At 37.7% G+C, this 27,349-nt stretch overlaps 1 protein-coding gene and 1 pseudogene across 4 annotated transcripts in view; both read left to right on the top strand.

Annotated features, from left to right (window-relative positions):
- Nucleotides 1-1,560: 1,560 nt before the first annotated feature.
- On the top strand, nucleotides 1,561-6,916 carry LOC309654875 (cytochrome c oxidase assembly protein COX20, mitochondrial pseudogene; annotated as a pseudogene). Its single transcript has one exon. The product of its transcript is annotated as a cytochrome c oxidase assembly protein COX20, mitochondrial pseudogene (transcript).
- A 1,640-nt stretch (nucleotides 6,917-8,556) lies between these two features.
- SPATA7 (spermatogenesis associated 7) overlaps nucleotides 8,557-27,349 on the top strand; it is a 35,028-nt gene continuing 16,235 nt past the window's right edge. For 2 of the 3 annotated variants that reach the window (XM_082451334.1, XM_082451333.1), the window contains exons 1-5: nucleotides 8,557-8,751; nucleotides 13,602-13,676; nucleotides 15,596-15,691; nucleotides 19,478-19,525; nucleotides 25,936-26,069. In XM_082451334.1, coding sequence (XP_082307460.1) covers nucleotides 8,733-8,751; nucleotides 13,602-13,676; nucleotides 15,596-15,691; nucleotides 19,478-19,525; nucleotides 25,936-26,069 — 372 coding nt within the window. In that variant the 5' untranslated portion in view covers nucleotides 8,557-8,732. The remainder of the gene's footprint in view (nucleotides 8,752-13,601; nucleotides 13,677-15,595; nucleotides 15,692-19,477; nucleotides 19,526-25,935; nucleotides 26,070-27,349) is intronic. The other variant, XM_082451335.1, reaches the window with a different exon arrangement.

Here is a 27,349-nt window from a genome sequence, read left to right as displayed (position 1 = left end):
CAACGAAGAGTAGCCCCCGCTCACAGCAACTAGAGAAAGCCCACGCGCAGTGAAGAACCAACACAGCCAAAAATAAAAAAATAATAATAAATAAATTTATTTTTTTTAAAAGTTAGTTAATGATGTGACTGAGACATGAAATGCTAAAACCTCAAATGAGGGGAAGAATTTTCTGGAATATAAAGATACTGTCAGTACACACCTGTCTCCAACATCTTGCTAAGCAGCTTTCACAGTTACTTGGGAATTTACACTTAACGTGACGTATTAAAAGATAAGTCTTAGCATTTTAGAGCACGAAATGCTACAAATACGTATTAAATGCTCTGTTAGGACTCACTCATTGCAAGTGACGGCAAAGAATTTATTGGCTCATATAACTTGAAGGCCAGTTCAAATATTCAATACTTCAACCAGAGCTGTATTTGGGGGCTCAAATGATGTCTTCAAAGTCTCTCTCTCTCTCTCTCTCTCTCTCTCTCTCCCCCCCATACCACCCTTCTCTATCTCTTTATCTGTTACACATGCTTTCCAAATGAAGCAACATAGCTGTCAGCAGCCCAGAACTCTACCCAGCTGAGCAGACCCAGCAGAAAGAATCAGTACCAACAGCTCTAGCAGCTAAGTCCTAGCGAGGACACTGATCAGATGGGATGCTGACGAGGGTTCCACACCCACCTTTGAACCAATCCCTGAAGCTAGCTGGCTGGATATATTCCAGCCAGGCCAGGGTCTCGTTCCCCCTTCCTGTGATAACAGATGGGCAGGAGAAGAGAGGGGCCTGGAAAGGAGAGAAGATCAAGACAGTATCACCCAAAGGACAAGGGATGCATTTCCCATGGGAAGAAAAGGGAAAGGATGCTGGGCAGACACAAATAACAGGTGTCCATAACAAATGCCTTCTTTGTGCCATGCATATTCAATTTGAAAAGAATGTAATAAGTCACTTAATAATAAGAACATTTAAACACAAAAAGAGTAAATGTGTGTTGAATGGCTACTGTCAGTCCTCAGCTCTTGCCACTTCCTTGCGCGCCAATCCCAACTTCAACAGTCAGCACCTGCCCCTTATTGCCCAGAGCTTTCTCTGAATACTGAAACCCACCTTACCCGCCCATGGGGAATTAACCACCCACCCCCAGTAGCCCTTAGACAAAGACTGACAGTAGGTGATGGATAAATACCCCAGCTCCCCGACCTTCGGGGAGAATAACCCCGAGGTGTTCTGTACTGTTTCACAGAGTTCCTCGTCCACTTGCTTGATAGCATCTCTTTATGGCTTCCTTCCCTTCTCTGTGTCACTTATGTACCCCCCTACTGGTGTTTACTGGATGACCTCCTAAATAAACTACCTGCACTTGAATATATGCCTCAGGGTCTGCTTCTGGGGGAACCTAAATTATGGCACCCAGGCACTGTGGAAGGCTATTATATTATCTTGCGTCATTCTCACAACAATCACATGAAGTAGACACTATTATTGTTATTTTGCAGATGAAGACATGCAGCCCTTGGTCAAGGTTGCAGAGCCAAGAAACAGCAGACCCAGGACTCAAAAGTAAGTAGATTGCAACACACATTTAATGGCTATTCTATGTTACCTGACACTTTATAATAGCCCTGTAGATGTCCAGCTTTCAGTGATTCTGTTCAAAGCAGGTAAAACCCAGAGGATCACTGAAGGGGTTGCAAATGACCTGGAGAAGGTAGGGTTGTGTCCTGTAGGTTCTAAGGGGGGAAATGTGAGCTGAAGAGCACGGGCCTTGCACATAGTAGGTGCTCATTAATATTAGTTGAAATAATGTATGGCAGTTTTTAGTTTATAGGGAGAGTCATGAATGTTAGTCTCTTCCGCCATCCTTGCAAAAGGAAAGCTACCCTTTCTGAGGGGTTAATTCTCCAATGAAAAATGATCCTAAACTCCATGTGAATGACAGATTATCTCCGGATTATGGTAAAGTAAACTTCTCCAGGGTAGGAGAAAACTGGGCTCAACTGGGCTCACTTTCATTTTGGAAGAATCATATATGCTGGTATTTTAGAAAAATGTATGACTTTATAATATACATATTTGCATTTCTCTCAGACAGCTTAAGTACAGGTTTGCCCAAGACAAAGGACTTAAGCAAATTCTCATTTACCTTTTCCATTTATGTGTTCATGATTGCACAATAAAAGAAATTTTCTGTTGTTTTAGGTAGTACATGCAGAAAAGAGCAAACATACATAATGAAATGTCACTGAGATAATTGTCTGGTTATCTGCCTGTTTCTTGATTTAGTAGAATGAGCACTAAATCCGGAGTCAGAAAGCTGAGTTGCGTGGGCTAATTAGGTGCTCTGGGCTCTAGCAGTCTTTTCTGCAAGATGAAGCTTTTGGCTTGGTGATTACTGGCATCCTTCCAGCCCCCCCATTCTCTGACATACAAGGAAAAATATTTGTCTACTGCCAGCCTTGTTTAGAAAGTAAATTAATGACTCAGTGCATCACTTATTCTACCTTATATGTCCAGTTATCTTATGTAAGGATCCACTCTGCATGTTGTAAAGGAAATCTTTACAACAGAGGAAATCTTTCTGTGCCCAGCCCATGACCAAAGTTTCTAGACTGTGGCTTCACTGTGGGAAAGGTCTCCTGTATTCATTTCTTGACTCATAATGTTTTTCTTTAAAGTTGCCTATGGGTATAAACTTCAGTGGACACAATGTTACATAACAAGAAGCTGTTTTCATTACATATTTTCATAATGTTGGAGAATTTCGATTTTTGTTTTAAAACACGAAACACAATGAACACTGAACAGTCGTTTGCAGAGCAGGAAATGGAAGGACTCAAAGAACGTAAGAGAAACCTTACATTTCAGCCAATCAAGTCAGAGATTGAGCGTGTCTGACGGGGTCAGTAACCCATCCCCATCTCCATTGTCTAAGCTTATTTGCTCAAGATTATAAAGAAATAATTAATGCAATCTAAATTTAAATATTCCCGAATGTCCTTCATTTCTGTCCTTCATTTTGTCTGGAGTGGAGACTGAATCCCTTAGGAAAACTAGATAGGGCATTAAAAAAGGATGGTTTTCATTGGTGGCTTACAAACTCAGTTTTTTTTTTTAACTGATTTTATGAGGCTATTTGCGATTCATAGATGCACCTATAGGAGCTTTATTGCAACTTCCCAGAAATCCACTAATCGTTAAAACTCCAAACTCTATTTTTTTAACTGAAAGAAATAATATCAGGATAAACTAACAGCTCGGTTATGTTTTTTGCTTCACTTTCTTTTTAATGGTGAAGCCACTTGTAAACAGAGAATGCATTAGGTGGAGATGATCAAAACTTCAGTCTGAGCCTCCACCCAGATATATTGTGGGCAACTGATTGGCAGTGGAAAAATAGATACAGTGCTCTTCTTAAGCTATAGGGACAGGTTACTTAGTAACCATAGAATGTTTAAGTTCTGTTCACAGAGACTTCTTCTCTTAATTGGACAAAAAGATTTAAGGAACACAGCTGGGGAGAAATTGGAGCTCTGGAGGACTATCACAGTTACTAGCCGGCTTAATATCTGCAATTCTGGCAGCCTTTCCAAAGGGTCACGATATGAGTGATTCTTTTCTTAGTAACGAGAAGCCAGCTAAGCTACCTCCAGAGTCATAATTTTGTGCTCTTTTAAAATATAGGAAAAATGAAAATAAAGTGTGGAATGGAGTGTAAAAAGTGCAGTGAACTCTGTGGTGTTACAGCTCTGATAAATTTCTATGGACAAGATGATATTTGTGTACAGATATCAGAGTTCTTTTTCTTATGAGAACTCAAAATGGTCATTTGGGATCAGTTTATCCTATTATCACTCTTTTTTTGTCTATCTGTCCTTTTTTTCTATCTGTTAAGCACATGTTGCTTTATAGAGAATTATGGTCATTACTGTTCTCTCCAGCTTTAACAATAAAATTAAGAAAAATCAAGTTATAGGTTGACAATGATGAAGATTTTTTATTCATGAAGGGCCTTCAGATAATACAGTAATTTCTTCCTGTGCTCAAGAAAGAACTCGGTATATATGTCACTAACTATTATTGGAGAAGCTCTACCTTGAAGTCACGTTTCAAAATGCTTTTCACTCCTTACACTCCTTGAGTAAGATGTGTAAGTTAATATTGCCTCCTATTGCTTGATTGTCTTCCTCATAGAGAGGCAGCTTAAAACTTTCCTAAAGCCCCCTCTAGTGACAAAGAGCAAATTAATCCATTACTTCATAACATGCTAATACCGCCAAGCTCTGAAGTTCCATTTTCTCATTTACTTATTAGATGAATGAATAGCTACAGTATTTTGATTGGAGAATGACTGAGAAATAGTCAATAGTTCAAATTTCCACCAAAACCTAAGGGATTTTGTTTTGAGACTGTGGCCAACATACAGGGCACATTCATCATTTAATTTCTTTTCTCTGCCCTGATAGGTACACCTTAAAAAATATTCCCTAAAAAAAGTCCTTCATTTTTGTCCTTCAGGGACTTTAAAGATGAAAATATGTTCATAATTAGCCATTGAATGAGAAAAGATTATCTTGGCCTTTACCTCTTGGTGCTTTCACTGCAGTTACTGGATAATTTTCATTGATGATATTGAGCATGGCCAAGCAGACAAATATAAATTCCAGGAATCCTCTGAATTATGCAAGTAATGGTAGTCTATAAAGATATAGATTAAATGTAAATGTAATAATATAATATGTTTTAAAATAATATATAATAAAATAGAATAAATGAACTATATAGTTTATGTATTAGGCTATATATTATGGTATGTAATAATACATAGTTTATTTTATTTATATCCCCATTTCCAAAGGGCTTCAAACTCATCTAATTAAAAACAGGCTTGATTAGGGGCAAAGGCGCCGACCGTCCCCATGGCGGCTGTGCTGGAGCCTGGGGAGCTGGGGAAGGCGAAGCCGTTTAAGCTCCTAGGAATTTTAGATGTTGAAAACATTCCCTATGCACGGGATTCAATATTATACGGTTCATTAGGATCTGTTGAGGCTGGCTTTGGACATTTTTTGTTAACCAGTAGAATTAGAAGATCATGTTGGAGTAGGAGGATTTATCTTGGTGACTTTAGGATGCTGGTTCCATTGTAGGTATAATTATGCAAAGCTAAGAATCCAGGAAAGACTTGCCAGAGAAGGAATTAAAAACAAGATTTTATATGAAAGTATCCACCTTGATCCTGAAAGAAAACAAACCAACGGTGGCGGCGGCAGCAGCAATTGAGCAGTCTTGAGCTTAGAAAACCTGGATACAACTCACTTCAGTGTGAACAAAGCTGAGATCAACTACAGAAAGCATTTTATGTACCATAAGAAGTCTTTCAATCAAGTAAAGAAAGTATGTGTAAGTTGCAGTCTTTTTTACACATATATGAATATTTACAAACTTCTTCTGGCCCTGTATCTGCTGTCAGTATAACACATAGTGGACTCGTACTTAAAATAAACCTCATGTTTAACATGCTTAAAAAAATAGGCTTGATTAAACCATTAAATAAGAGTAGCAGAATAAAAGCCACCTGCCTAATAAAGGGAATTAAAGAGATAAATAGAAAAATAGGCTATGCATAGTTATTGCAACTGAGCACAAGTCTTAGTTTTGAGCTGACAAGCTAAGACAAAAAGAAGAAACTCAATAATAAAAGTAAACATAGCAATGCATTAAGGGAGAAAATTGTTTTCCTTCCAAAATACAGATATACAAGCTTCCAGATATCAATAACAAAAATGTACCATTGGAATAATTTCTTAACAATGAGAAATTCATGTTTCAATACTCAACAAAAGGTCTTCAGGAATGTCTATTCTCCAAGACAATTGCAGCTGGTGGTGATTCCCCAGTGGAAGCGTGTTCCTGGAAGCTAAATCTACAATAAGCCCATATTAGCTGCATGCATCTGCCTACGATCATGCGTTATCTCCTGGGAACAGCAACCAGAAAGGATCTTCCCTCTCTTCTTTATACACATAGAGTGAAGGCCAAGGACAAATTAAATTGCACTTATGATAATATGTTCTCTGCTAAAATTGGAGAGAAAAAGACCCTATTGTCCACTTCTTGAAAGAATTGGAATAAAATACTTAAAAGAAAAATAATGAAATGAGGATGGCTTCAGTTGAAGTTGGATAGCAAGCAATATAGTCTTCAGAACCCTCTCCCACTTTGCTGTCCTCGCTTAATCGTGGAGCCCCTTTCCTATCTGAAACTAAAATTTACCTTTGATACCCAAAATCTACTTTCACAAGAGAAGCTGGCATCACCTCTGTGTGAGTCAAGTCACTGTGTTGCTTCTCCCAGGGGCGTGTGCCCTTTATGTTCTGGTTCTAATTCAATCTAACAAATGCTTACTGGAGGCCTATTATATGCAAGATATTTTCCAGATGCTAGTAGTGGAATGAAAGGCTTCATGTTTTTAGACAGGGATTTCAAGCATTAATGAGTAGGTAGGCAAGAGTGTTTTTGTTCTCTGGGTAACACCTGACTCTCTACCCCTGCACCCTTCTAAATGACTTCTGCTGTTGGGGGCCACAGAACCATCACACACACTTCCACATTTCTCAGATTTTGAATCTCATTTTCTCCTTTCCCTAGAGTCTTGGAGAATCAGGAGTTCAGATGAATTTCTGGCTTATTCCCCTTTCCTTTTCATAGTGTTCCTGACTTACTCCCTTATGCCTGAATTTCCTGATACTCAAGTTCTTCCGAGACAAAAGTCTTAGAAGAGAGAAAACTTTTATTTTCTGAACATCTCATTTTGCCAGGCACTGTATGTGTTAATCCTTACAACTACAAAGTTAGTAGCATCTCTTACATCTTAGAAAAGAGGGGCTTGAGGCTTGGAGAGGTTTGGAAACTAATTAAAGAAATTTAGGAACTGTCTATCTCTTGTAAAACTAAAAAAAAAAAAAAAAAAAAAGAAAGTCTGAAGAGACATACTAGACAAATGCAACATATGGGCCTTGTTTGGGTCCTGATTCAAACAAACCAACTATACAAAACCTTTTATGAGATGACTGAGGAAATCTGAACAGTATCTGGATACTTGATGATGTTAAGGAATTGCTGTTTATTTTTTAAATGAAAAATATTGTTTTTTTAAAAATGTGGGGACTTCCCTGGTGGCGCAGTGGTTGGGAATCCGCCTGCCAATGCAGGCGACACAGGTTCGTGCCCTGGTCCGGGAAAATCCCACGTGCCATGAAGCAACTAAGCCCATGCACCATAACTACTGAGTTTGCGCTCTAGAGCCTGTGAGCCACAACTACTGAGCCTGCGTGCTGCAACTGCTGAGGCCCGCCTGCTGCAACTACTGAAGCCAGTGCGCCTAGAGCTCGTGCTCCGCAACAAGACATGCCACCGCAATGAGAAGTCCATGCACCGCAACAAAGAGTAGCCTCCACTCGCTGCAACTGGAGAAAGCCCACACACAGCAACGAAGACCCAGCGCAGCCAAAAATTAATTAATTAATTAATTAATTTAAAAAAAAAAAGAAATTTAGGAACTAAATGTGGCAAAAAACTCACAATTAAGTTCCACATATCTAACTCCAAAGCCAGTACTTTTTCCATTACAGCAGAGGTCGGGGGCAGCTGTGTATGTGTGTGTGTGTGTGTGTGCGCGCGGGCGATTTTTGCCTCTCAGGGGAACTTTGGCAACAGCTGGAGACATTTTTTGTCACAACCAGGGGTGGAGTGGGTGGGTTGCTACTGGCATGCAGTGCATAGAGGCCAGGGGTGCTGCTAAACATCCTACAGCGCACAGGACAGCACCCCCCCCCCCCGACAGAGAATTATGAATCCAGCCCAAAATGTCAATAGAGCTGCTGCTGAGAAGCGACACATTACCATGCTCCCCGCCCCATTCTGTTCTTCTTTCCAAGGATTTAAAAGTAACTGCTTCAAAATTAAACAAATTGTTCAAAGTCACGGATAAATCAACGCCTTGTTCATGTTGCAACTCTCTTCCATCATAAAGGAAAACACATTGGTGCCTTAAGATAAAAAAGAGGCGGAGGGGGGTGGTGGAAGAGGAGGGAGGAAGCTCAGTAAGCAGAAAGGAAATGCGAACTGATTGTTGGGGTTAAGAATTAAGATATAAATACGTAGATGTTTTTCATCCCCAGGATTTTCACTAATCCAAATGTTCACGTACTGCTTGGAAATTTAATTATTTGGAACTGGTTAAATGTTACCCTGACCTCAACCAACAATTGAGTTGGACTTCCTTCCGGGACCCAACGGACATGGATGCCAGATGAGACTACCATCTCTTCCCGCTCTTCCCGCAGGGATGAGGCCTGCCAGGTGCTGGTGGCTCGACTCCTGACAGGCGGCCGCTCTGTGGACTACTGGCAGAGATCCAGAGCAACAGACTGGCGCTTGGGGCTCTTTCCCCGCCCAGCCCGTCCTCCCTCGCATCCTCTGCGGCGCGCCCGCCCTCTCCGGGTACCCCCGGGGGCGGGGCTGCGGGGCCGCGGGAGCGCACGTCCCTGCGCCGTGACGTCACAATCCCGGCGCCTTGGAACCCGTACTTAGCAGCCCGCTTTGCGTCAGTCTCCAGCCCCTGCCGCCGCTTTCGGGCACTTTATCGCCAAACGTCTGCTGCGGGGGTTGGCCCGGCCCCGGGAAAGACCAAAGGGGACCCAGAGTGTCCCCACGGCGGCTGCAAGAGGATCTAAGCATGGATGGCAGCCGGAGAGGTAAAGGGCAGCTGTCGCGGGCGACCGCCATCTCGCGTCGGCCCGCTCTCCGACCCTCGGGTCTGGAGTCCGGGTAAGGGGCCGCGCGGGTCGAGGCCGCGCGCTGGGCACTCCCCGACCCCTGCTTAGTCGCCGGTGTTGACCCGAGTGTTGCCCCGAGCTGCCCAGGCCTCTCGCCCGGGATGAAGCCCTGCTTGCGGGGTTCACAGGTCCACTTCTTGCTCAGAATTTGTTGCCCTGACTCCAGGAGACCCTGTCCCCTGAATTCGGTGTCGGAGGCAGAGGAACCAAATGTGGTCTTTGGAGTCAGACCTTCCTGGGCCCAAAATTAAGCCCCTCTGCACTTCCGAGGGTTGAGCCTCAGTTTCCTCATCTCGAACCATGGGTGGTGGTAAAAACACCCATAGATTTTTTTTTACATTAAATGGGTAAAAACACCCATTTAATCTTGAGGATTAAAGGCAGGTAATACATACAAAACTCCTGGCACATTGTAAGTACTCAGTAAATACAAAATCCTTCATACGGTAACCCTGTCCCCGGCCCCCCGCAAAAAAAACACCATTGAGTAACCCAGGGATTCTCTAACTTTTGTGCAAATAGGAATCACCTAGGAATCTTGTTAAAATGCTGGTTATGATTCAGTAAGTCTGATGGGGGGGTGAGATTTTGCATTTCTAATAAGCTTCCAAATGATGCAGTGTTGCTGGCTACAGTTTTAGGAGCAAAGGACTAATCCATAGTCACTATGTATACCTGCCCTTGACTGAATACTCTGGGTTAAAATGGACATCACTGTGGAACAATTGGAGCCATATAACTTTAAATCTCTAGGAGTCAGCCCAGTCCAAATAATCTGCATCTTCACACTTTCTGAGCGAAGCAGATAAGGCAATCTTCAGACCTCTTCTCCCAATTCAGTGTTCTTATCTATTTAAACTGTACCTTTAAACCAAGCTGCTAGATGGTTCCTTGCAACAAGTCTTGCTTTGAATACAAGTGCGCCTCTATTATGTAATCATTGATCAAAATAACTGCTGTTCTAAATGTAGGAGATAACTATTTATTGATCACCAAACTGTATACTCTGACACCTTGCCACCTGAGTTCCAGAAAAAGCAAACGAAAGTGCTGTTAATGGTTTTCAGAAGTTTTACCACATAGGCTATCATTACTCATGCTGTGTACCAGAAACTATTCCCAAGTTAACGGTTTTTAATCCACAGAACATCTTGTACATAGGTATTCTCATTTCACAGTGAAGAAACTAAAAGATCATAAGTAACTTGCCAAGGTCACAGTAAGTGGCACAACAGGCTTTGAATCCAGGTGTGATGAGTGTGAAACCCTAGAGCCATTGTTTTACTTAACTATCCCATGGTAGAAGTGGGAGCATGGGAAAGGATATATGTAAAATTTAGAATATAATAGACTTAGTAAGACTTAGTAAGTGTCAGTATTTATTAATTAAATTATTTTTAAAGTCAGGCTCATGTCAAAATGTAAAAAGGTTTCTATTTTTATAACTTACCCAATTTAATTAGCTTCATTTTTAGGACATTATATAATATATAGTATCAAACATCGTTTTTTATTTTGAGTTTTTAAGCAAAATGTAATATTCAAGAGATCTAGGGTAGTCAGTTCTCCTATACCATAATTATTAATAGGAAACCATAAGTAATTTTAGCCAGAGCTAAAATACTTAATTTTAACTGAAAGTATTGCACTTTCTAAATTTCTTTGATTTCATTAAGAGGTTACCTTTGATGCTTTCAAGAGCACAAGATAGTAAGACATCTAACATTATAATTTATTTATCTTTTGTCATTTATTCTCTCTGACATTGTGCTCTCTAACTTCTCTAGATATACCTGCTTTTTCTTTTTCTGTGAACTGAAGGGAAACACACATACATTAGAAAGGAATTTGGAGGGAATAAACTGCATACAGGAAGTAAACTACATACTTCTTAGCCTGTTTCATATGATATAGTAGCTTGGAGCATGGTTTGAGTCCTAAGCAATTTATATTTATCAAGATAGTGTAATGGTTGACTCAGAAGCCAGACTGCCTAGGTTCAGACCCGAAATCTGTCACACAGTAGTTGTGTAATCTTGGGGAAATTACATGCTTTACCTCCTTGTGCTTCATCTATAAAGTAGGGATAATGATAGTACCTCTCATAGGATTGTTGTAAGGATTAAGTGAATTTGTTTCTACAAAATGCTCAGGGGGCTTCCCTGGTGGCGCAGTGGTTGAGAGTCTGCCTGCCAATGCAGGGGACACGGGTTCGAGCCCTGGTCCAGGAAGATCCCACATGCTGCGGAGCAGCTGGGCCCGTGAGCCACAAGTACTGAACCTGCGCGTCTGGAGCCTGTGCTCCGCAACAAGAGAGGCCGCGATAGTGAGAGGCCCGCGCACCGCGATGAAGAGTGACCCCCGCTCGCCGCAACTGGAGAAAGCCCTCGCACAGAAACGAAGACCCAACATAGCCAAAAATAAATAAAATTAAAAAAAAAAAAAAGCTTTAAAAAAAAAAATGCTTAGAACAGTGCCAGGCACAGTTAGAAGTATTCAGTAAGTTAGCATTTGACTACAAGTGAAGAAGCCCAACTCAAGCTGGCTTAAGCTAAAATAGGATTTTTTGAGTTCATGTACAGAATAGGCTAGGGAGGGTAGAGCTTCAAACATGGTTAGATCCCGATACTCAGACGATGTTACCAGGGATCTCATTTGGTCTTGGTTACACTTTCCTCTGTGTAGGCTTCGTTTTCAGACAGGTTTCCATTGTGTTGTGCAAGATGGCCACCAGTAGTGCCAGGCTTATTTATGTTCTAGGAATTTCCTAATAGTTCCAGTAAAAGCCCCATGATTATGTTTCATTGGCTGGACTTGGGTCACATAGTCATTCCTGATTCAGTCGACATTACTGGCCAGTTTGGGGTGATATGCCCACCTCTGAGCAGTGGGATCCACTTGAACCAGCTGGGCTAAGAGAGGGGGGGAGTGGTTCCCCAAGCAGGTTGCGGTCCTATTTCCAGATAAAGGGGCATTGGATTCTGGGCAGGCAAAAAGTCAACACTTTTTTCCCTCTGGAGAAATCAGGTTTGCTTGAGAGTTTGTTGATTAGTTTGCTCTTTTTATGTTTAGTCTCTCTCTCCAGGCAAAAACGATGCTAATTTCATGACTGTCTTCATTACCAGCTCAAGTGGTATCACCTTGACTTCTCTTGTCCTAAATAAGTTAATTTTTTTCCTTCTTGCTCTCTGGCCTATGATGTAGAAGGAGCTTCTTGGGTATTCTGATCTCAGATTTTTTGTTTTAGTCTGTTCTGGCAGGCTTTGTTCTCTGATCCTGGATTTTAGTTCTACTATCTCGATACCTCTTTTTCTATTTTCAAACATCATATTTCTTCCAGACTTTGTGTCTTCTCCACACCTTTATAGCTTATAAAAGCCCACCTGATAGCAGACTGGCCATTTTACCCACTTAAAACATGTCTTGGGGAGGGAGATGCAAGAGGGAAGAGATACGGGAACATATGTATATGTATAACTGATTCACTTTGTTATAAAGCAGAAACTAACACACCATTGTAAAGCAATTATACTCCAATAAAGCTGTTAAAAAAAAAAAACATGTCTTGGGATACACTATATTTTGCATGATAAATTCCATTAAACTCTGTAACTCAGCCTTCCTATCTTGGAGGTTACCCCTCAAAACACAATCACTTTTTCGGGAGAGAAGTTATTTTGTGATAAAGTATATATCTAGTTTTCTGACAGCCTATCTGGTCTGAAACATGAGACACTGACTTTAGGGGACATAGTGAGTTTTCCATCACTAGAGGTGCTTTTAAATATAAGATGTTTAGGGACTTCCCTGGTGGCTCAGTGGTTAAGAATCCACCTGCCAGTGCAGGGGACACGGGTTTGAGCCATGGTTGGGGAAGATCCCACATGCTGCGGAGCAGCTAACCCCGTGGGCTACAACTACTGAGCCTGTGCTCTAGAGCCCACGAGCCACAACTGCTGAGCCCACGTGCCACAACTACTGAAGCCCGGGTGCCTAGAGTCCGTGCTCCGCAACAAGAGAAGCCACCGCAGTGAGAAGCCCACGCACCGCAACAAAGAGTAGCCCCTGCTCGCCACAACTAGAGAAAGCCCACAGGCAGCAACGAAGACTCAACACAGCCATGAATAAATAAATAATGAATGAATGAATGAATAAATGAATAAATAAATAAATTTATGAATATAAGATGTTTAGATAGAATCCAAGCAAGAGGGTAAGTGGGTTGAACTAGATGAACCTTAAGACATCTTTAATCATTAAGTTCTGATTCTGACATTTTTATATACTTATATATAATAATATTATACTGTATAATTTATAATTTACCAAATTACTTTGTGAGAGGATTACTTAAAATTATTTTTAAGGACAGACCAGCCTATGATTAACTGAAATAGTTAATCATATGTATCAACTGAAAATCTAGTTGTGTTCTATCTCAAAATCATTTAAAAACCAGTAGGTCAGTGATTTACTGAATAAAGTCAGTATATATCAAATAACATAATTAATGTGTTTATCATTTTATCCAGTGAAACTTAAGCCTCAAGGCACACCTGTTTTGAATATTACTTATTTTCTTAAAAGAGAAAGCCTTTTATCTATGGCCGCCGAATTTTTGTGTGATATATCATTGCTGGTTAGTAATATGATTGAATAAAATTTTAAACAATTTTGGTAAAGATAAATTTATTATTTTTTATGTGTTCAGTAGTATCTTTGTGAAAGTTGTGTTTCATTTATCCTAATTCATGTTTTTTTGTTAAAAGTCAGAGCAACCTCTGTCCTCCCCAGATATGGTCCACCCTGCCTATTTAAAGGACACTTGAGCACCAAAAGTAATGGTAAGTGAGGTACTTAAAATGGTAAAAGATTGTTAAAAGACTGACCAAGTGTGTTTCCTTTATCTGTAAATTATATAACATGAAAAAATACTTCATTTAATCAATATTTGAACTTCATATTATCAATTACAATTACATATTATAGGAATTCTTGAGATTAGAGAATTTAGGAGCCCATCGTGCCCTGCATGTGGACCTCACTACCTTGTGCTCCCTGCTGCAGGTCCAGCCCAGCTCTTCCCTTTGCTGGCCGACCACCCTGGCTGGAGGCATGCCTTCCTTGTTAAAATGGTGATCAGCAGATTGTTAAAGACACAGCACTGAAAAGGAAAAGCTGTGCAGAGGAAAAGAGCCCTTGAAAAATGCATTTTGTATCAGGAGCAAACACTTACCCAACTGGGCCTGTTTATCCAATTGGCCTTCTAGATCCTATGAAAACGGAATCTGTATTCTTTAGATGTTTTCACGTTTTAAAGCCTTTAAAGTAAATTTTAATGTACATTTAAAGTATTTTTATAATTATAGCTTAAAATGTTTAAGCCTGGGTTTTTAGGCTAAATACTAATTGAAAGTCTTTCTTTCCTTATTTACATGAAAAATCCTCTATGCTGATCCTCCAAATGTGAAAGAAGAATCATTTTCCGTTACCTCATTTATTTCTTTGTAATAAAGCATATATACACATAGAGCCAGAATCATAAACTTTGAAAATCCATTTTTAAATAAAAATTTTGAACTAGTTTTAAAAGATACATGCAGGATGAAGAACAATATGTCGTATACTAACTTTTTTTTAAAGAATATATGTGCAGAGCTGGTATAGGAATAGTGATTGTAAGTATGAGGTTGTCTTGGTTCACATCTAAACTGCATCCTTTATCAGCTCTGTGACCTTGAAGACCTTACTCACATCTCTGCCTCAGTTTCCACGTCTATTAAATGGTGATAATAATGACTAAATGAGTTTTTACAGGTAAAGAGCTTACAGCAATATATGCATGGTACCTATTCAGTAAATGTTTTTAGTAGTAGTTGTAGTATTAGTGTCAAGATTATCATTATTGTATATACTTTTATTATGCATAGAATTTCCTTGGAAGGATACATTAAAAAAGTAGAAGAGTATACTTCTGGGAGAGGAGACTAGGGGTCAGGGCAGGAAATTCACTTATTTTTCAATGTCTCCATGCCATTTTAGCTATAATTTTTAACCACATGCGTGTATTACTTCTCAAAAACTTTTTAATATTTAAAAAAGTTATGCCTACATTCACATTTTATACATTTATACTCATATATACATGCTTAATTCTAAGATTTCTTTTAACAGTTTAGATGAGGTCAAGAAGTTTAATGTCATCCAATTTCTTTGTAATTATACTTGTCTTAAGATAGTCCTAATACTTCAAAAAGAATGCAGTAAACCGATTTGTAGGTCTCGTTTTCAGATATAAAATTAGAAGTTTGCATCTCAGAATAGAATCTTTGCCTAGAGTTTCGGAGTTTGGGATTTGTTTGATTTCCCAGACTTCATGTATTCAAGTGTTAACAATGGTAACATTATTTTATCATCAGGCAAGCAGCTAAACATTTTTAGTTATGAGATTGAGAGCTGTCGATAAGAAATAGTTTTGTAGATGTAATGGTAGATTATATTTCTCAATCTCTTCCCAAAACTCTCAGGCTTGTAAAACTTATTCCTAGAGAGGTTTGAACCCAAAGTAGTGAATAGCTCATCAGTTATCAGTGCAAGGTGACAGCTAGGACATATTCAGCATCACAGATATAATGTCAGTATCTCCATGGTTAAACTTCAGAACATTTTATAAAAAGGAGCTTAATAATCAGTAACTTGTTTATCTCATGATGACTTTTATATTAATTTTAAATATAATGATTAAATATGTTTTAATTTTTAGCTTTTTGCACTGACTCCTCCTCTCTCAGACTAAGTACCCTCCAACTGGTCAAGAATCACATGGCTGTTCACTATAATAAAATCCTTTCAGCCAAAGGTAAAAACGTGCAAATGTTAACTTTCTGTACCCAATTTAAACCCTTCTCAGCTTCACTTCTAATTAGTGTAAATCTGTAGCAAAAATGAATACATTATATACCCATGGGTTTGTGTTTGGTGTAGTAAGATACCAACCACAGACTCTATATACCTAGCAAATTCGGAATGCCATTTTTATTAACTGTATTTGAATGTGATATCTGTGTTGTTTCATTTTACCTGTTATTCCTAATTTATTTTTGCAATTAGATGCTGATTTTAATATAACAAAAGTTTATGATCTTCTCTTTTGTTTTCAAATTTGTTTGAAAGAAGCTACACAGAGAAGATGTTAACTACAGTTTTTTCCTTTTTGTCAGCTTTATTGAGGTGTAACTTAAATATAATAAAATGCACTAATTTTAAGTGTACAGTTGAAATTTTTGAAAAATATATACATTTTTATGATCACCACTACAGTCATGCTATAAAAGAAGGATGGGCTAACTACAGCTTGCAGGCCAAGTCATCCTGCCACCTGTTTTTGTTCAGCTCCTGAACTAAGAGTGCTATTTATATTTTTAAATGGTTGAAAAAAATCAAAAGAATAATATTTTGTAACATGTGAACGTTACATAAAATTGAAATTCCGTCATCCATAAATAAACACAGTCACATTCATTCTTTTACACATTGTCTATGGTGGCTTTTACACTAAAAGGCAGAGTTGACTAGTTGTGACAGAGGCTGTATCACCCTGCAACGCCTGTAGAATTAGCTCTCTGTTCCTTTACAGAGAATATTCACTGACTCCTGGTATACAACATTTTCATCGTCCCAAAAGGTTCTCCCTAATCCTTTGCAATCACTCTCTTCCCTCCAGTTCCTGGCAACCACTGATCTCCTTTCTCTCACTATAGTTTTGCCTCTTCTAGAATTTCATATAAATGGAATTATACAATATGTATCATTTTGGGTCTGGCTTATTTCAGTTAGTTAACACTTTTGAAACTAATCCATGTTCAGTATTTCTTCCTTGTTATTGCTAAGTAGTATTCCATTTAATGAATATACCACAATTAGTTTATCACTTCACCAGTTGGTGGACATCTGGATTGTATTGACTCACTTTTGGCAATTAGGAATAAAGCTGCTGTAAACAGTCGCATAGAATCTTTGAATGTATGTTTCCATTTCACTTGGATAAATTTATTTACTAGGAGTGGAATGGTGGTGTAATATGGTAAGTGTATGTTTAACTTTATAAGAAACTGCCAGACTGTTTTCCAGAGTGACATTTTTCATTTCCGTCACTTCCACATCCTCACCAACACTTCCTATTGGCAGTCCTAGTGGATATGTAATGGTATCTCATAGGGTTTTAGTTTCTATTTCCCTAATGTCTAATGATGTTGAGCAACTTTTTTTTTCCTTTTTTTTTAAATTGAAATATAGTTGACATACAATATTATGTTTCAGGTATACTACATAGTGATTTGACATTTGCATACATTATGAAATGATCACCAAGTCTACTAACCACCTGTCCTCATAAAAAGTTAATTGCTGGGCTTCCCTGGTGGCGCAGTGGTTGAGAATCTGCCTGCCAATGCAGGGGACACGGGTTCGAGCCCTGGTCTGGGAAGATCCCACATGCCGCGGAGCAACTAGGCCCGTGAGCCACAATTACTGAGCCTGCGCGTCTGGAGCCTGTGCTCCGCAACAAGAGAGGCCGCGATAATGAGAGGCCCGCGCACCGCGATGAAGAGTGGCCCCCACCTGCCGCAACTAGAGAAAGCCCTCGCACAGAAACGAAGACCCAACACAGCCATAAATAAATATAAAAAAAAATTAAAAAGAAAAAAAAAAGTTAATTGCAATATTATTGGCCCTATTCCTTATGCTATGTAGTACTTATCCGTGGCTTATTTATTTTATAAAGGGAGGCTTGTACCTCTTAATCCCCTTCACCTATTTTGCCCCCCATTCCCAGCTCCCTCCTTTCTGGCAACCACTCATTTACTCTTTGTATCTGAGTCTTTTCATTTTGTTTGTTCATTTTGTTTTTCGGATTCCACATATAAGTGAGATCATACAGTATTTGTCTTTTTTGTCTGACTTATTTCACTTCTCATAATACCCTCTAGATCCATTCATGTTATAGCAAAAGACAAGATTTCATTTTTTATGGCTGAGTAATATTCCATCGTATATGTACACCACATCTTCTTTATTCATTCATCTATCAATAGACACTTAGCTTGCTCCCATATCTTGGCTATTGTAAATAATGCTGCGGTGAACATTGGAGTGCATATAGCTTTTTAATTACTGTTTTTATTTCCTTCAGGTAAATTCCCAGAAGTGGAATCACTGAATCATATAGTAGATCTATTTTTAATTTTTTGAGGAACCTTCATACTGTTTTCCATAGTGATTGTACCAATTTACAATCCCACCAACAGTGCACAGGGGTTCCCTTTTCATTGAGCAACTCTTCTTGTGCTTATTTGCCATTGGTGTATCTTCTTTGGTGAAATATCTATTTAAATCTTTTGCCCATTTTTTAAAAATGGATTGTTTGTCTTCTTAGTATTAAGTTTTGAGAGTTCTCTTTATATGAATATGGGTCCTATGTCAGATACATATTTTGCAAATATTTTCTCCCAGTCTGTGACTTGTCTTTTCGTTTTCTTAAGTTTTTATTATGAAATAACTTTAGGCTTATAGAAAACTTGCAAAAATAGTACAGAATGTCACAGAAACCCTTCACCCAGCTTTCCCTGATGTCAAAATCTTACAAAGCTATAATACAGTTATTAAAACCAGGAAATTGATATTGACACAATACTATTAAATACAGACCTTATTTGAATTCAGCCAGTTTTTCACCAGTGTCTTTTAAGTTTTTTTTTAATTTTATCATTAGAAGAACTAAAGTTTTTAAATTTTGGTTCATGTTTTTTGAAGTTTATATTTTAAATGATTAAAAAATCTAAAGAAAAATATTTTGTTATATGTGAAATCAAGTCCAGCTTTTCAAATTTTTAATAGTTTATGCTTTTCATATCCTGTTTAGGAAATCTTTGCCTAAGCTTAGGTCATTAAGATTTTCTTGTGTGTTTTCTTCTAGAAGTATAAGTTTTAGCTCCTACATTTAAATTTATAATCCATTTTGGGTTAGTTTTTTTATATGGTATGATATAAGGATCACTTTTTTGCCTATGGATATCTAAATATTGAAGTACTATCTGTTGAAGAGATTGTCCTTTCCTTATGGAACTGCCTTGGCACTTTTTAAAAGACAATTGACCATATGCAAGGGTCTGTTTCTCGACTTACTCTTCAGTTCTGTTGATCTGTTTGTCTATTAGAATACCACACTGCCGTCATCACTATAGCATTACAGTAAGTCTTGAAATCAGATAATGTAGGTGCTCCAAGTTTGCTCTTTTATTTTCTCAAGCTTGTTTTGGGACTCCAGTTACAAGTATGTTGAGTGATACAGGTAGGTTAAGTCAGTGATGCTCTGCACATTTGTTTTCCAGTCTTTACTCTGTTTCATTTTGAATATTTATATTTCTGTGTTTTCAAGTTCACTAATATTTCCTTCTGCAGTATCTAATGAGCCGTTAATCCCAACCAGTATATTTTTTATCAAGGATATTTTTCATCTCTAGAGGTAGCATAAATATCAAAACAAGGAAATGCAAGTTCTGGAACTTTTTGTGATTTTCGCATTTGATATTTATTGTCATTTATAAAAATTAAGAATATTATTAAACAACTGATTTTTCTCTTTCAGCTGCAGTAGACTGCTCAGTTCCACTAAGCATGAGTGCCAGCATCAAATGTAAGTAATTTTTAACATATTGCCTTTTTTAAAAAAAATTATGGTAAACTACACATAACCTAAAATTTACCATCTTAACCATTTTTTAAACTTTTTTTAAAAAATAAATTTATTTATTTATTTATTCATTTTTGGCTGCGTTGGGTCTTTGTTGCTGTGCGTGGGCTTTCTTTTTAGTTGCAGCGAGCAGGGGCTACTCTTCGTTGCGGTGTGCAGGCCTCTCATTAAGGTGGCTTCTCTTGTTGTGGAGCATGGGCTCTAGGTGCGCAGGCTTCAGTAGTTGTGGCACATGGGCTCAGTAGTTCTGGCTCACAGGCTCTAGAGCACAGGCTCAATAGTTGGGGCGCACGGGCTTAGTAGCTCCACGGCATGTGGGATCTTGCCAGACCAGGGCTCGAACCCGTGTCCCCTGCATTGACAGGCTGATTCTCAACCACTGTGCCACCAGGGAAGACCCCATCTTAACCATTTTTAAGTCTACAATTCAGTGTCATTAAGTACATTCATATTGTGATACAACTATAACCACTATCCATTTCCAGAATTCTTTTTATCTTGCAAAACTGAAACTTCACACCCATTAAACAGTAACTCCCCATTCACCCTGCAACCATTGTTCTATATTCTGTCTCAATGTATTTGACTTCCCTAGGTAACTCATTTAAGTGGAATTATCCAGTGTTTTTCTTTTTGTGATCGATTTATTTGACTTGCACAGTGTCCTTAAGGCTCATCCGTGTTGTTATGTGTCAGAAATCTTATTGCTTTTTAAGGCTAATATTCCATTGTATGTACTACCATATTTTGTTTATATGTTCATAAGTCAATGAACAGTTGGGTTGTTTCCACCTTTTGGCAATTGTGAATAATCCTTCTGTAGACATCGATGTACGAATATTCGTTTGAGACCCTGCTTCAGTTTTTCTGTGTATATACCCAGAAATGGAATTTCTGGACCATATGGTTATTCTGCTTTTAATCTTATATTCCCAATGTCCAATTTGAGGGTTCCAATTTCTCCACGTCCTCCCCAACACTTGTTCTCTATTTTTTTGATAGTAACCCTCCTAATGGGTATTGACATGCTGCGTTTTGAGGAAGCACTTTCTAACTTTTAAAAATCATCCATAAAAGAAGCTTGTATTGTATTTCTCAGTATACGAACTTACAGTTGAGCCCAGGCTCTGCCAGTAAATCACTTTGTAACTTTGGATAAGTTATTTAACTACTCTCGGTTTCATTTTTCCTGTATATAAAAATTTGGATAGTACTGAAAAGCTTGCCAAGGTTTAAGTTCTAGAATTCTGTGATTCTCACTGCCCTCAGCTTGTTAAGATTACTGAGTTAGGAACTTCCCTGGTGGCGCAGCGGTTAAGAATACGCCTGCCAATGCAGGGGACACAGGTTCGATCCCTGGTCCGGGAAGATCCCACATGCCACCGAGCAAGTAAGCCCGTGCGCCACAGCTACTGAGCCTGCGCTCTAGAGCCCACAAGCCACAACTACTGAAGCCCGCGCGCCTAGAACCCGTGCTCCGCAACAAGAGAAACCACCGCAATGAGAAACCTGCACACTGCCATGAAGAGTAGCCCCCGCTCGCCGCAACTAGAGAAAGCCTACATGCAGCAACGAAGATCCAACACAGCCAAAAATAAATAAATAAATAAAATAAATTTTTTAAAAAATTACTGAATCATTCATTGAAAATACCATAACTGGCACTTTTCTTCAGATAAATATTATCTACTATTTGTATCCTAATAGCTAACTGATAAACATGGTAGTTATTTGTATCTGAAAAGCTATTGACATATTATTATAGAATCATGATATATCTCCCCTTTGTATGTACATACATATGGTATGGACATAGAAAAATATTTCTGTTTTTAGAAATCTTTACTAAGGAAATAATCAGACCACAAAATTTGAAATTCCTATTTTAAAATGTTCTGAAAGATACCATTTAAGACCTTTTGAGGCCTTTGAGTCCAATCAAGAAATGCATACTTTAAAATAGCCAAAGAGCATGGATATCACAGCCTGTGCTTGTCTTACTGTAATTATATAAATATCAAATATTATAAACTAAGTTTAGTATTTTCTTAAGCTGCTGTTTGAACTTAATTGTTATTTATAGTTTGAGAGAGAATTTCTGCATTAAAAAAGAAATAACAGCTTCAAGTAGTGCATGCTAAGTGATAAATGAATGAGAACATAGATAGGAAAATGCCCCTTATGTGCAATCTGGGAAAGATCACAGGCAATGGTTGTACCTATCTCTGCTAGTACATTTTCTTAGTGGAACAGGTAGGAACGGATGGGACTTAAGCTGTGCCAGTTGCCACCAATGAGCACAGTGTCTTTATCAGGCCCTGTGCTTGGCGCTTCGTATTCTCCCTCTTCTGTGACCTTTATGTTTGCAACAAGCCTTTGTGTAGGTTCTCATATCTTTGAATGAGTCTTAGGGTTCGAATAATTTTATAGGAAGGGTAAAGGCATTTTAGGCAAGAGTACAGTGTTGAGTATATATTTTTAAAGACCAATTTCACCATAGCACACAAGCTATATGGGCTAGTCATTTTATGTCTTTCCCTCCTCTTTTGTAAAATGAAAGATAGATAATCTCTAAGGATCCTTCCAGTTTTTTAATTTCTATGCTTTATATTTCTTCTTCTGTATCATATTAGTAACTTTTTATAGCACAGAAAACTGGTTCAATATTTATAGGCTTTCAAAATCTGAATCATTTGAATTAAGGTGGTTTTACCCAGTTGACGTTAGATCAAATAATCCTCTTTAACTAGGCTCTAAATGGGAAAGTTTTGCTAAATTTTCATACTGAACAAGTTCCTGAACAGTAGATGTATAAAATAAGATTATCTCTTTTTTTATTCAGGTTGTGTAATTTAAAAGCCTGAATGTATGTATTAATCCTCTTACTGAACCAAATTCACCAGTTTAAAATCCAAATTCACCAATTTAAAATAATCAGGCATTTTGCATATTTTGTTTAGTACACTAGAGTTTATTCAGTGATTAATTCAGCAAATATTTATTGGGCACCTACTGTTTGCCTTTATAGAGCTTACATTCCAGTTGAAGGAGACAAACAATAAGCAAATGCAAAGAAATAAGTAAATATAGACTATATCAGATGGTGATAAGTGCAATGAAAAAGAATGAAGCAGGATAAGGGAGATTGGGACTTTGGAGAAGAAGGCCTCACTGATAAGGTGAGCAGAGACCTGAAAGAAGTAAGGGAGAAGCAAGTGAGTAAAGGAGGGAAGAGCAATCAAGATGGAGAAAACAGCACATACAAAAGCCTTGACATGGCATTGTGATCAGTGTATCCAGGGGAACAGCAAGAAGAGCTGTATAGCTGGTGTGAAATAAGCCAGCTGAAGAGTGACAAGCGATGAGGTCATTGAGATGGGACAAAGAGATGCAGACCACATTAGGGCTATGACTATTTGCAAGCACTTTGGCTTTCACTCTAAATGAAATTGGAAGCCATTGGAGGGTCTTGAGTAGAGGAGAAGGAACAGAGCCAGTTTAACTTTAAAAGCATCTTTCTGGCTGGTGAGTTAAGAATAGTCTATAAGGGGCAGTGGTAGAAGCAGAATGACTAGTTAGGAGACAGTAATTCAGATGAGAAATAATGGTGACTTGGACCAAAGTGCCTGTAAGTAGAGGGAATGTGAAATGGCTGGATTCTGGAAATATTTCAGATGTGTGTCAACAGTATTTACTGATGGACTGGATGTAGATAGAATATGAGAGAAAAAGAAGAGTGAGTCAAAGATGACTCCCAAAACTTAGAGTCCGTCAACTAAAATGACAGTTATAATTTACTGAAATGAGGAATATGATAGGAAGATATTTAGGGGAGGAAGTGAATCAAGAGTTAAGTCTTGGTCATTGTAAGTTCAAAATAAATACCTATTAGAAATCCAAGTGGAGACGCTGAGGAGGCAGCTGGAATACAAAGTCTGGAGTTCAGGAGAGAGTTCCAGGATGGAGATAAAAATTCAGAAATTGACGGCATATAAGTAGTATTTAAAGAATTACTCCTATTTTTTGTATTTAGAATTTAGACTTAGCTAGTGCTTATTTATCCCATGATATTTTCTGCTTTCAGTCAGTTGAGACCGGAGTTTTTCTTTTTGGCCATGTAAATGAAGAAAATTGTGATGGCTAGAAGAATTGCAAAGATTGTAATCACCGAACCAAAGTGTAATTAATAATCATTACTTTGTGTGTTACAAAGCTGATGCTCATTATAATCAGTATGAACTAACTTAGAAACAGGCTTTAAAGACATATTTTAAAAAAGAAATAAATCTGTGGTTTTGACTCATCTCTGTTTTTACAAGGTATACTCTTCTGTCATAGCAGACAACTGACTTGATAATTTCAGTCTTTATCAAAACTAGAATATCTCTATATACTTTGTTGAATTGTCTAAATAATGCCATATTCTAAGGCATTAGAAAGGCTTTATTTTTTATAGCAGTTTTATTGACAAATAACTTTCCTACCATAAAATTCATGGATTTTTACTAAGCTTACAGAATTGTGCAATCATCACTACAAACCAGTTTCCGAATATTTTCCTCACCTTAAGAAGATCCCCAAAATGATAGCTTTGCAGCTGCTTCCTCATCCCACTCCTAGCCTTGGAAGCCACTAATCTGCTTTCTTTCTCTATACATTTGCCTTTTCTGGACATTTTATATAAATGGAGTCATATATGTGTTTTTTTGCATTAGACTTTTACTTAGAATAATGTTTTTGAGATTAACCTATGTGGTAACCTAAATTAGTACTTTGTTCCTTTTTAATTGTTAAATAGTATTCTGTTGTATGGATAATGCCACATTTTGTCTGTTTATCAATTGACTGACACTTGCACTGTTTCTGTTTTTGACGATTATGAATAGTGCACTATGAACATTCATGTACAAGTCTTTCGTGTGAATATGAATTTTCATTTCTCTTGGGTATATACCTGAGAATGGAATTGCTAGGTCATATGGTAAAATTGTATTTAACTTTTTAAGAAACTGCCAAACTGTTTTCTAAAGTGGCCATACCATTTTATATTCTCGCCTCCAACATAATTAGGATTTCAGTTACTCCATATCCTTGGTAACATGTTATTGACTCCTTTTTTGATTATAGCCATTCTAGTGGGTGTGAAGTGGTGTCTCATTATGATTTTAATTTACATTTTCCTCATGATTAAGTATGTAAAGCATTTTTTCATAAGCTTATTGGCCATTTATATATCTTTAGTAAGTGTCTTTTCAAACCTTTTGCCCCTTTTTTCCCCCCCTAAATCAGGGTGGTTTGAAACTTGAAATTATGTTGTCCATTAAGTTGATATAGATTCCAATTAAAAAGTATATGTTAAATTTTAAATTTTACATGAAAATACAAGTCATTTTACTTATGGTTAACCTTCTTTTTAACTCTGAAACTTGACTAGCTTTCATTTTGCCATTTTCAGTCTTTGATAATGACTCAATACCTGACTTAACGCACACTAAAATGTGAAACCCCCTTTTTCGTTTGTATTTTCAAATGACTAGCAGTTAAGAAAAATGGAAATCACTTATCCTAATTAAAAATAATGTTTTAAAATTTAGTGTCATTTTTTTGACTCATATAAAGCTTAAATTTTTATAGCATATGATGGTATTGACAATAATATTTCATTTGCGGGGGAGTATATGGATTAATTCAAACTCTGCATTTGGTGATTACAGTTGCAGACAACACAGTCAAGCATTTCTAACCTTTATATGTCTATATCTGCTAGGAATTGCTCCCTTGAGCCCTTAGGCTTAATCAATTTGTCATATCTTGTTTGTGCTCTTTAAATAGTCAATCCATTTGAAGTTTCTATAAATTAAATATTTGTTATCTTTATACAGAAAAGTATATGGATTTTTATTTACATATCAGTAGTATAAACATTTTTAGCAAGAAAAAAGTGCCCTTGGGGCTTCCCTGGTGGCGCAGTGGTTGAGAATCTGCCTGCCGATGCAGGGGACATGGGTTCAAGCCCTGGTCTGGGAAGATCCCACATGCTGCGGAGCAACTAGGCCCGTGAGCCACAACTACTGAGCCTGCGCATCTGGAGCCTGTGCTCCGCAACAAGAGAGGCCGCGATAGTGAGAGGCCCACACACCGCGATGAAGAGAGGTCCCCACTTGCCACAACTAGAGAAAGCCCTCGCACAGAAAGGAAGACCCAACACAGCCATAAATATATAAATAAATAATTTTTAAAAAAGACTTTCTCTCTCTTTCAAAAGAAAAAAAGTGCCCTTTACTAGTCGTCTAACACCAAAAAATTAATTTTTCTATTTTATTCTGTATTTCAAAAGATTTTTTTCCCCTCAGATGCAGACCAACAACGAAGAGAGAAACTCAAAAAGGAATTAGCATGGTGTGAAAGGGAATTGAAATTAACCAAAACTGCAATGCAGTCCAATTCTAAAAGTAATTCCAAGTCATTACTTAACACTCTACAAAAGGTAAGATAGTATTTTTACCTTTTAAAAGTAAATGTTTCTAAGATACTTCATTGGTGGTGCAACCTGACTTTTTGATAATGTTTACTATAGGTCAGAATTGGTAAACTTTCCTGTAAATAGCCAAATAGTAAATATTTTAGGCTTTCCAGGCCACACAGTCTCTGTCACAACTATTGTGCCATTGGAAAGCAGCCATAGACAGTACATAAATGAATGGATGTAGCTTTGTTCCAGTAAAACTTTATTAACAAATAAGGTGGTGGGCAAGATTTGACCTGTAGGCTATAGTTTGCTCACCCCTGCTTTACGTTTTTTGTGATACCCTTTATCATCTGATAAAGGGAATTCTTTTCGATTCCTAGTTTGCTAAGAGGATTTTTTTCCTTTCTCATGAATGTGTGTTAATTTTATCAAATTCTTTTTCTGCATTTTTTGAAATGATGGTACAATTTTTCTTTCTAATCTATTCAAATGTAGTGAATTATAATCGAGTTTCTAATGTTAAATCAACTTTGCATCCCTAGTATAAACACAGGTTTGTCATGATGTAATTCCTTTTTTAATACATTACCAGATACAGTTGCTAATATTTTGTTTAGGGTTTTAGCATCTATGTCCATTGTTGATATTGACCTGTCATTTTCCCTTTTTTCTGCTATGTCAGGTTTTGCTAGCCTCATAAAATAAACTGGGTGCTCTTTCCTCTTTTTCCATGCTCTAGAGTAGTTTATATAAGTTTGGAATTATTTGTTCCTTGAAGCTGATGGAACTCAGCATTAAAATTATTTGGGCCTAGAGTTTTATTTGTGAGAAGATTTTTGACTGCAATTTTTGAAGTCATTATAGAACTATTTTCATAAGTTGTACATATGCAGAAAGTTGTCCATTTCATCTAAATTTTCAAATTCTTGGCATAGACTTGTTCATAATATCTCTTAAATCATTTCATAATCTCTCTTGAATATGTATTAGTTCCTCTTTTTATCCTAATGTTGTTTATTTGTGCCTTCATTCTTCTTTTCTTTATTATTCTCACCAGAGATTTGTCAGTTTTATTAATCTTTTTAAGGGCACATCTTTTACTCCATTGATCCTCTCTGTTGTACTTTGTTTTCTAGTTGGGTAATGTTCATGCTTTATTTTCCTCTTTTGGCTTTCTTTGAGTTTGTGTTACAGTACTTTCTTCTACTTTTGTTTAGTTTATTTTCAGCCTCACTTCTTTCATAGTATGAGCATTTTTAAGGCTATATATTTTCCTTCAAGTGCTGCTTTAGCTGCAT

The sequence above is a fragment of the Balaenoptera physalus genome (assembly GCF_965194825.1).
Source record: "Balaenoptera physalus genome assembly, chromosome: 2".
Taxonomy (NCBI): domain Eukaryota; kingdom Metazoa; phylum Chordata; class Mammalia; order Artiodactyla; family Balaenopteridae; genus Balaenoptera; species Balaenoptera physalus.
This window is presented reverse-complemented; position numbering and strand designations above follow the sequence as displayed.